General features: G+C 34.4%; 1 protein-coding gene across 3 annotated transcripts in view; it reads left to right on the forward strand.

Moving 5' to 3' along the window:
- The first annotated feature begins 3,510 nt into the window (after positions 1–3,510).
- Positions 3,511–11,322, forward strand: part of LOC110032433 — a 26,899-nt gene continuing 19,087 nt past the window's right edge. For all 3 annotated transcript variants that reach the window (XM_020736070.1, XM_020736069.1, XM_020736071.1), the window contains exons 1-2: positions 3,511–3,627; positions 3,795–3,900. In XM_020736070.1, the coding sequence (XP_020591729.1) occupies positions 3,574–3,627; positions 3,795–3,900 (160 nt within the window). In that variant the 5' untranslated portion in view covers positions 3,511–3,573. The remainder of the gene's footprint in view (positions 3,628–3,794; positions 3,901–11,322) is intronic.

Consider the following 11,322-nt stretch of genomic DNA (forward strand, 5'->3'; position numbering starts at 1 on the left):
AAATATATATTTTATTAATATATATTAACATTTTGGACATCTTAATACCAAAATTTAGAAATGGGCATGGTAGATCAGCGGTAGAGGGTCTGTTTGGAGCAGCACTGCGAGTGCAGTTTGCTCGTTTAGATAAACTGTAACTTGGCAGCTATTTCAAAAAGTTGTAGTTGATATCAGTATTCTCCACCGATCCTAGTTAGATGCGGTGGCAACTTTGTAGATGTGATCTGTCTTTTTCAAAAAAAAATTATAATTGTCACCGCAGCATTTTACGATAATAAATTATTATTCAACAGCTTCATAACTGTTTCTAAATAAATTGTATCTGACCCAAAAAGACCTTGCATGAGAATGTGACAACCGAGTCTTGTTTTACTTTTTTTTTTTTTTTTTTCATTTCTTTTGGCATCATACTTTAAAGGTCTACAATTTTTTTTTATTTAAATTTTTAATTGCATTTTATCGCCTGAATCCCATGTATACTCATATAAGTCCAAACTCAAATTTTTATAAATAAGTCATCTAGTTTTTACAATGAGAACATACAGTTAATATTTTAAAAATAAAAAATAATTATATTTTTCTATGATATGAAATATTTAAATAGTACAAATGTAAAAATTTAATTTAATTATCAAATATGTAAATACAAAGGAATTGGGTGATATACATGTAAATGCATCTTTTTTTCATATAGGGTTGAGTTGATGAGATGATATACTACAGAGAGGCTTTAAAACCTCAAGATGGGAGCATCTTGAGACTTTATATAATTTGGGAAGATACCTCGTATTAAGTTGGATGAATTTTTTTGAAATATTATATCTAATTTTAGAAATAAATTTTGATAAATATGAAGTTTATAATATAAATTAAATTTATGAAGTTGATTTTTTTTCTTTTACAATTTGTGTTGTGATGTTCTTTTACAACTTTGGGTCTGCCCAAGGATTTTCATGTGTCCCACATTCGCTAAAATAAGTTCAAAACTTTAAGCAATGAACATCTAGCAAAAATAAACAAAAATAAAAAGGTTTTGCATACAAACTATGAACGAGGGAAATGAATCAATTAGAATGGCATCTAGCAAATAACCTTTTTCACTTCCATTCATCAAGGAAATAAATCAACGAATTTTCAAGAAAACTTTAGCACAATCCAATCGAAGAAATTTCAACAGCAAATAACAAAGGCATAACAGTCTCAATCTTCTGTGAGATTCTAATTTTGTTTAGTTAAATACGACCTTAATAGTAAAAGTATAAGTGAAGATAAGTGCATTACATAGCAAGCACTACGTGACAAGCAAAGTATATGAGATAAAGTTGTAACCAAAAAAAGATATGCAAGTTGTCCTCAATTTTATTTTTAGACATACGAATTTCATTAATCAAACCCTTATTCATTAAGAATGTCTTGTTAGGAACAAATCACATTAAGGAACAAAAAAAAAATTATTGTTGAAATTTGAAGAGGGATAATAGGATTCGAGATCAAAGAGCAAGTTTGAGTGAACCCTTGTCTTTCAAATAAAAAAGTATAAAAGGAACTCATTAGAAAAATTCATTCATGGGATTGGTGTTACTTAGGAAGCATTGGCATTTCACATTACATACCAAGCTTTGACATTACAATCCAAAATATGCCATGCAAAGCATCCTCCCGAATAAAAATAGAGTCACAGTGAATGAAGTTGTTCACTTATTATTAAAAGCAATCAGAAATGTTGCACACATACCACACAATAATTATGCATGAAAAAAAATCAGAAAAATGCCCAAGTTAACATTCTTAAATAGGTTTTACACAGAATTAAAGTCAAGTTATGTCTTCCAACAACAACATAATCACAAGAGATTGTGATAGATCAAACAATAACAGTTGTTGGGTTGCACAATTAAAGCCAAAACTTCATGATTTACATCACAGACAAAAAGAGAGACAAAAATGTCATGAAAGCAGGACAACCTGCAAAAGACTGAAGGCCCTCAAAAGATATAAAAGCAAAAAACCATAGTAGGTTTCACCAAGAACAAGCATCAACTGGAAAACAAATTTCTAAGTAGCTAGAATAACATACTACATTGAAAGAATAAGTGATTCTGAGTTTCTAAGAAAGTAAAAAACTTGCGCTATTGAAAGAGTTGGATTTCAAATATTCATTAAAAAAAATCTACTTTTGAACATAATACAAAACAAAAAGAAAGTGGCAGTTCTACATCATTTTAACTCCTCATTACCTGTAATTGTACTTCACTCACGCGAAACATAGTGGAGATTGTTAAAATCAACTCTTAGTAGATTATCAAAACAAGAAGAATGACGAAGAAGATATGGCGAGATAGAAGAGTGATGGAGAGGTTACTAGACGAGTGGAGAAGAAGAATGTAAGACGAGATTGGGCATGTTAGGACAAGAGAAAAGAAGAAGGTGAGACGACCATGTGAATGCTCTAGGGCACACACGATTAATCTTTGCGAACAAGAAGAGGGGCGATGGCAAAACAACGAACCACGGTGTAAAGTTTACACGCGAACGTAAAACATGCACGTGGTTCTACTTCCACAATGCTACAATAACTCCAAATCGTCATTTGAGATTACTCCATCTAAATGTATCAATCAAAGGAAATTTTTTTTCCGCAGGGACTGCGAACCGAGCTCTGCTGTGGAGTTAGTAAAATGCCACCACATGTGCTACACCAGACCCACTTCATAAACACAACGTAGGGGTTATTAAAGTGAAACCACTAAGGTTATTGGAGTTGTTCACCGCGCTAAGTTATTGCAAGGTTATTAGAGGATTATTTGAGTGTTATTGAAGCGTTATTGAAATTGCTCTGCAGTGGTTATTGAAGGGTTATTGCGGAATTATCAGTGACTTATTGAAGCTATTTTGAGGGGGTTATTAAAGTGAAACCGCTAAGGTTATTAGAGCGGGTCACCACGAGGGTTATTGGGTGTTATTGCGGCGTTATTGAAGCAATTATTGAAATTGTTTGCTGGAGTTATTGCAGTGAAACCACTGAGGTTACTAGAGCGGTTTACCGTGTGGTGTTATCATGAGATTATTGGGGGTTATTGCGGCGTTATTGAGACGATTATTGAAATTGTTTTGCGAGGTTTATTCAAGTGTTATTGCAACGTTATTGAAGACTTATTGAGTTGTTTGAAAGAGTTATTGAAGTTGAACCACTGAGGTTATTGAAATGGTTCATCGCATGTGGTTATTGAAGGATTATTGTGACTTTATTGAAGTTGTTATTGAAATTATTCTGCGGGCATTAGCGAAGGTTATTGGAGCGGTTTACCGCACAATATGTATGAAATGAGCCCAGCATAAAACACGTGGTGGCATATTATTACAGTAGCGCAGAGCTAAGCCGGAACTTCAAATGTAAAATTTTAGTCAATCAAATGCACCCAAAACACTATTGGATTCGAAAGCTGGTTTTAAAAGCTAAATAGAACCCATCCTTAATAAATTTCATATAAAGCTAAATTACGTTTACAAAATCTACAGCCTTAACCCGCGAGCTGATCTCTCACTCTCCTGACCTACGAAACGGCAGCCATGACAGCAGTTCTGTTGGAGCTTTCAGAGGTCCTTCGTTCCAAAACTGATGAGGTGACGCATTACTCTCTTAACTTTAGTCTAGGGTTTCTCCTCTCCTCATTCATATACCTTGATTTCTTCCCTTCCTCGAACGTCTACTTTCTAAGAACATATAAACGGTATAACAAGGTGTAGAAAATCGTTTCTAATAGCTTGCTTTTGTTTTTTAATTTTCTCAGGACAAGATAACAAACTCAGAAAGAATGTTAATCGGCAATTGCATGGTGAAGTCGGTCAAGAATTGTTTAATCGGGGCCTTTGTCTCTTCTGCCGTAGTTTACAGTGGTATTGAATCTCATATCTATACATGCAAATCATGCCTTTCATTTTCCCGAAATTTGAAAGTTATGGTGAGATTAATGCTTGCGAAAAAAATGGGGTCCGTGGAATGATTTGAAACGAATTGAGGACCTTGTTGTAATTTGAATTTGTTATCTTTCGCAAATGAATTACAATCTACTAACGAACTTTCACATTATGGCATTTTCTATTTTATTGGTCTGTCAATGGTCTAGATTTGCATAAAAGATTCGTGTGGATTGTTTCAATCAATGTATAACACTATGCACGATCTTCCGTTTATATTTCTTTTTCATTCATCAGACCAAGGTACTTGTGCACAATTATAAAGACCAGCCATCACCATGGCTGAGTCAGAACTCTGTTTTGTTGAGTGCAAGTCTAAAATAATGCAAGTACTTAAATCTTCCCAAATGGAATCATAAATTGGCAGAGAAGTATATAAGCATGTGTTTTGTCTACTTCCCTTAAATATTTGTCATTTAAGACATTTTTCTACGAATCTATAAACATCATGGCGCATTTTGGCCAAAAGAGGCGGGCTTGAAAGAGTGCAAGGGTCTTATAACGCCCTCTGAGAGCTGCCAGACCTCCACTGCTACATTTCAAAATAAGATGCTGCGGCAAGAATGTATTTGGAATGCATAATTGGGTTTCCTTGAAGAGGTAAACTTGCGGCAAGAATGTATTTGGAATGCATAATTGGGTTTCCTTGAAGAGGTAAACTTGTTTTATGGAATAGTCATCCACGACAGTGAAATCTTGGCTAGTGTTCCATGGCATGGAAGAAAATTGCATCATCAACTTATAATTCTTCAGCACATTCCAGTCTACTGACAACATTTTGAACTATAATGAGTAAACTAGAGCAGCAACTTAGAGCTTCAGCGGTTTTGTCGCAATTGCCCGCTCTATGTTTAACAGTGAAGCTATACTAGAGCAGCACTCTTACATGTATACAACTTAATTTCCTTTGAGAATGCAGAGATTGAAGTGGTTGATGATCACTAGGACCCGTTTGTTTCACCTTTATAAGCCGGCTTTTTATTAAAACGCCATTTCATGGAGAAAAACTTGAATTATGGAGGTCTACATTGGAGTCTAAAGGCCTTCTTTTGAGCTGAACTAAAACTAAATACATGGAATGTAATTTTAGTAGTAGTAGCTATAGTGACAGAAGTGTAACTTTGGGTGATCAAATTATTAAAAGGTGTGAACAATTTGGATATCTCGGGTCTGTCATTCAAAGCGATGGTGATATAGATGGGGATGTTAATAGTAGAAATCAAGTTGGTTGGTTGAAATGGAGGAATGCTTCGGGCCTTTTGTGTGATAGAAAAAGACCTCTTGAACTAAAAGGAAAATTTTATAAGAGGGTGGTGAGACCTGCAATGCTCTATGGCGCTGAATGTTGGCCTTTAAAAGAGAAGCATAATACTAAGTTAAGTGTTGTCGAGATGAGAATGATTAGGCGGATGAGTGGTTTTACACTTAGAGACAAAATGCGAAATGAATATAACCGTGACAAGGTTGGTGAAGCTCCAGTGATGAACAAAATTAGAGAGAGTCGTCTTAGATGGTTTGGTCATATCAAACGTCGACCATCTGAGGATCTGATTAGGAGAGCAGATGTTTTAGATTCGACTTATGTTAAGAAAGGCAGAGGTAGACCTAGGAGACTTGGGCTTATTTTATAAAAAAATGATCTTAATTTATTAGAACTAAATGAAAACATGACACTAAATAGGACTCAATGGAGAAAAAAGATTCATGTAGCCGACCCCACGTAGTGGGATTAAGGCTTTGTTGTTGTTGTTGTTGCCAATTCATAGCGTTTGAGGGCTCTGTTTCTTCGTCCCGGTTCGAAATCGCGGCTCATTAATTCCTAGTTTCGTGACCGCGGGTGAGCAGCTGCGTCCTGCGGTTCTTGAATAAACAACGGCTCAGTATTTCCTTTGCTGCCCTCACTTCACTCGTCTCCTAGCCCTAGATCGCCTCAGAGGGAACCAAAGCCCCTCTGCTCTTACTTTCGTTCGTCGACGTTGGTATGCATTTTTAGCTAATTATGAGGAGAATATCATGTCTTAGCCTTTTTTTTGTGCTCAATCCGCTGTCCGTTGGTGACAAGAGGAATAATGCCATTTCGCCTTATCTCTCTCTCTATATATATATATTGAGTTTGATAAGATCCATGAGGAGGAAGAATCGATTTTGAGGAGAAGAAAATGTTGGATTTCTTCATTTGTTCCATGCTGCTCGTGCTTAACCATTGAGTTTGACAATGTTTCTTCTCTAGTTTGAGTTGTAGCATGCAAAAATATGTTTTTTTTGTGGTTTTTTTTTTGTCATTCTGCGTCTTTGAGACGATTTTTTAGCATTGAAGGGAACCTATTATTAAATAGCGGAAGCACAATTTTTTGATGGGTTGTATACCTGATTCAAATTTACAAAATAGTGGACTATGAACCATGGAAACACTTTCTTTGGATTGTTTGACATTTGCTTTATCCGAGTAATATGTTATTGATGCATTATGGAGATTTCTCTTTTATGTTCTCCAATTGTGGTCATTTACCTAACCACATATTTTATAAATATTTTCATATCTTCTTTTTAACAAGTGAAATTCATATTTGAATGCTTAATGTTTGTTTGATCACTTTGCACATAAAGATGACTAGTTTGTTTCGTCAGTTTGCATACGAAAAGTGCAATTCTTCGCTTCGGGCTTCTAGTTTGAATGCACAATGTTTGTTTGTTGCGCATGTAAGATGGAGGGGCTTTTGAAAAAAATTGAAAAAGTCTTCTTTTCGGACTTATGGTTTAAATTTCTCATTTTATTATACACGCATTTATGCAATTTGTGGGGTTTTTGTCAAAAATTGAATATAGACTTCAACATGAATAGGCTCCGTTTGTTCAAATTTCTCATTTTATTATAGGCTCCGTTTGTTCAACCAATATTAAATATTATCTTACTTTTGTTTGACTGCTTGTACAGTGTTGGTGGCTTTTTTATAAAATATTGAGTACTTGTCACTTATACATGAAAATATGAGTATTTAGGTGTTCCATATGTAATTGCATAAAGAATTTGTGGTGAAGATGTCTATTTTGTAGTTGATTTACTTGCAAATTTGATGCAGTTGGTTTTTTGTAGAAGAACTTACAAATTTCTCATATCACCTGATAATTATTCAAAGTTTATCATGCTTTAGTGCATGGGATGTTCTCCTATTTATCATATAACCATTGAACTTATAGATGCAAGAACAAACGGGCAACACAAGGGACAACACGTAATCCATTGTTTGGGAAAGAGATACCAAAATGATTTTTTGTGACACATGCTTGCGTGAAATTGAGTTAGGAAATAGATCAGCAATCCATTTTAACAAAAAAATGTAATTTTTAAGAAAAAACAGGTAGATTGTATGATAGAACGCAGTTAAAGAACAAGGACAAGCTAAATAAATATTGAAAAATTTAGAAGGAACTCAAAAGAGGATCAACCGGACTTGGTTGGGATCCCATAAAGAACACCATTGACGCATCACCTGAGTGGTGGAAGGAAAAGTTAGAGCTTAATAAATTGAACAGAATATAAAATTATTCCATCTAAACTATTTGGCTTTGGTTGAACTGCCATTGGCTGCAATGCATTGAATTGTTGGGAACATCTTTGAACCTTGGCTCCTTTTGCTGAAATTGTTTTGGGTATTGCATTTTTTGGAGGCCTCAACCGAAGCATATGGTTTGAATTTTTGTTGGTAAATGCAAAAAGTATGCTTGCATTTTTTAGAGGCCTTAACTGAAGCATATGGTTTGAACCTTGACTCCTCTTTCTTCGAGCTTTATTTTTCTTAAGGGGTTATTATGAGTGATTTGGCCTAAGGTATTCTTCTGGATGACTCTTTAAGCTATTCAACATATATTGTTAAGCGATTTTGGCAATCAAGAACCCTTATATCATTGGTTTACTGCTAATGTCTCATGACAAATTATTTTTCTACTTTTATTCACTTCGAACCTGTTATTAATTGTGCAACCTAAAAACTATTAAGTTTATATTGCTGTTGGAAGGCATAATTGGAAGATTTTATACCATGGCATTGTTGAAAACCTTTATGATAATTTAACATGAATGCATTAAATTTGATTTTGTATTCATATAATTTTGAAAACCTTTCTCTTTATAGTTATTGTTTGGTGCAAGGAAGAAGAGTATATTTGGTGCTACAGTCATATTCACATACATACGAATTGTGCTAATCATTAATGTACAAGATTGTATCATTGGAGATGAGCTTAAGCAACTCAACAAGCACTAAAGGGATTAAGCATCGACTTGTTTTCTATGACTGCATTCTTTTATGTGTTGTTTTCACAGCTCAAAAAGGGGACAATGTAGGGCGAAATTTCTGCAGATATATTGTTAAAATGTTAATGAACGAATAGAGATTGTAAGTTTTTTCAGTGGGTTGATGAGCCAAGTGACGCAATACAGGAGCGAGTTGTTGAGAAGATATATTCAGTTGACGATATGTTGAAAAATGTAGTGAAGGATCTGAAATTTCTTGTGAAGGCTTTATTGATGTTTAATTTTGTTATTTTAGCATTATTTTTGTTTGTTGTTAGCTTTACATCTGTTTTGATAATGTTTATGTAGTTCGAAAAACAAATTATACTTCATTGGGTTTTTTTGTTTTGTAAACAAACTTGTATTTTTTTGTTAAAATGATTTAAAATTAGAATTTTAGAGTTTAATTAAGCAACCCGACAATTTGTCTTTGTGGTTTAGATGTTCATATCCACGGTTATCTGGTCATGGAGATTTGGACCGTTTGATTTATGACAATCGCTGCTTACCATGCTGCTGTTGGAGGGCATAATTTGAAGATTTCTTATGATTGGGTTACTGTTCATCTTAATTTTCCCTTTGGTGTTGTGAATTAAAAAATTGATAAATTATCATTTGATTCAATTCACAGGAAGCACTCTTGGAACTGTTTTTTTTCATATAGTTTAAACAAAGCTATGTTTATACTTCATGGCCATAGTATAACAGTGATTATGTCAGTAGACAACACTTTCAGAATTATGTTTTTCAAACATACCAATTGCTTCTTAAATACTAGCTTCTGAACAACAAATTTTCAACAACAGCTTTGGAAGTCAGTTTTTCTATAGCCACAACTGAAACAAACGCACCCAAAATAACATGAACTCTTGATGAAGTAAATAATGCTCCCAGTGTTTCATTGCTCTGTATATAGCATATAATTGTTGTTCATAGGTTGGCCACTTCTGTCTTGTGGAGGCAAAATTTTCCTTAAAAAGTTCTATGAGTTTGTTCTCCTGCATCAGCACGGCTTCAATTCTTATAGAGGATGTATTATTTGTGACTGGAAACGGTTGTTTGAAATTTGGAATGGCGAAGATTTGTGCAAAACTGAGCAACAGTTTCAACAATTGGAAATTGGGTTTCTTGTTCAGACCCCAATAGAAATGCTTAACTTCATACAATTAAAGGTTATGAAATGAAAATTGGCAAGATCATGAAAACTACGGATTTCAATAATGGACGAACAATGAATGGATGGCCTCAACTTTCTTAGGATCACTTTGAATACCATCAACTCTAATAATAACGCGCATGAAGTGTACTTTTGTCATGGCAAATTCACATTTATGAAGGTTGATATACAATTTGTTGTCTCTTAAAGCAATAAGTATGAGCCTGAGAAGATATAAATGTTCATGAAAGTTGTGATTGTAATTAAATTATCAGAATAAAGAACAAAAAAATGTCCTGAGCCGCATGAACAACCTGCCTTGTACTCTAGGATAAGGAATATATATACACATATATTCCTTCAGTTACAGGAAACTGAAAGTAACTAAACTTAGATTGGTTAAACTAAGCGATACTTAGACAATAAAGGAAACAGATGAAATAAGGTATTGAGATAAAGACACTTAGACATTGTGGCTGCATCAAGAGCAATCATGTGGCATTGTTCTATTTGTTGATGTTCGCGAACTCGCTGTCGGCCGTTTTATTGTTCAACTTCACTTTCGTAGTTTGAAAAGGTGATGATTTCGTGATTTTGAAAATAATTTAAATATAAATATAACTTTTTTAAAGAAGTAACGTTTTTTAATTTTTAAAATAAGTGAGACCAAACGAGTCTCACATTTTCAGATAGTTTAGATGATTTAACACAATACTACAAGCAATACACTTATCCCGAAGAATAAATATATTACTTGTAATAGAGATTTAATCATCCAGACTAAACAGACTAAACAATTTGTAACATCGACATCCGTTTAGATCTGCGAGACATTTTATAAAAAGACCAACAAGTTCCCCTATCTAACATAAAAATTAGATAGGGTTTATTTTATCTGGGTTCTTGGTTCCCTATAGAGGCAAGCCCTATAGTTAATTACATCTTAAATGATCGAAATCACTTAAGATAACTCTCGATTAAGATCAGGTGGTTTTGCTTTCAAGATTTCAAAGTTTAGGTTTTCACGATTGGACATGGGAAAATCAAATGGAAATGACTCAAAATAGGGAACAATTATTTAAAGAATTCAAATGAAAGAAAAGTAGGGGATATCACAGATCTAGGGAAAAAACCCCAGTGACCTCCCAACTATCCTATCGTTTGGCTTTATGTCTTTGAAATGATGTTTATTTGATATTTCAATCCTGCAAATTATTTAAGACTTAGGACTTATGTTTGCACAACGTCAGACTGTGCAAATAGCCTAAAAGACAGAAGGATTTACACCGTACCGTACGGTAACCTCGGAATCCTAAAACGTTAGGACTTATAATTGTACAACAGAGTTGTACAAAAAGCCTAAAGAGTGATCCTATGGGTTGTTTAAACTAAAGAAAGTGTTAGGTGATGTGAATGTGTTTTGCTGCTGCAGATTCATCTTGAAGTTATCCCTTGCCGTGCTGCCCACGATGTTCGCTCCAAACTCCTCGTAGTAGCACCTCCTGGTATAATTTTAGTTTTGAACATGCTCCTAACCACTAGGTTATCCTAAACTAAGGCATAGTGTATCAGAGTAACTAAGCATGCAGTGTGAAAGAAAAGTAAGAGGGCTATTTAACATGCTTAGAGAGGAACAAAACATGCTAGGGAAGCAGTATAACAGGCTACACATGAAAGACAGTAGCAGATATAAACAGGACAAGTGTAACATGCTTCACAGGAAGAACAGTAGGAAAATATGCTATACAGGAAGAGCAATAGCAGGTAAAAGTAGGAAAATTAAATGCTGTAAAATGTAAAGCAAACCTGTACGCACCCGTGAGATCCGATGTTCCTTAAGTGTAGCAAGCCTAAATGCGTCTCAAAAAGCAAAATCTGGAAGAAAACGTCG

Source organism: Phalaenopsis equestris, unplaced genomic scaffold (genome assembly GCF_001263595.1).
Source record: "Phalaenopsis equestris unplaced genomic scaffold, ASM126359v1 Scaffold000938, whole genome shotgun sequence".
Taxonomy (NCBI): Eukaryota; Viridiplantae; Streptophyta; class Magnoliopsida; order Asparagales; family Orchidaceae; genus Phalaenopsis; species Phalaenopsis equestris.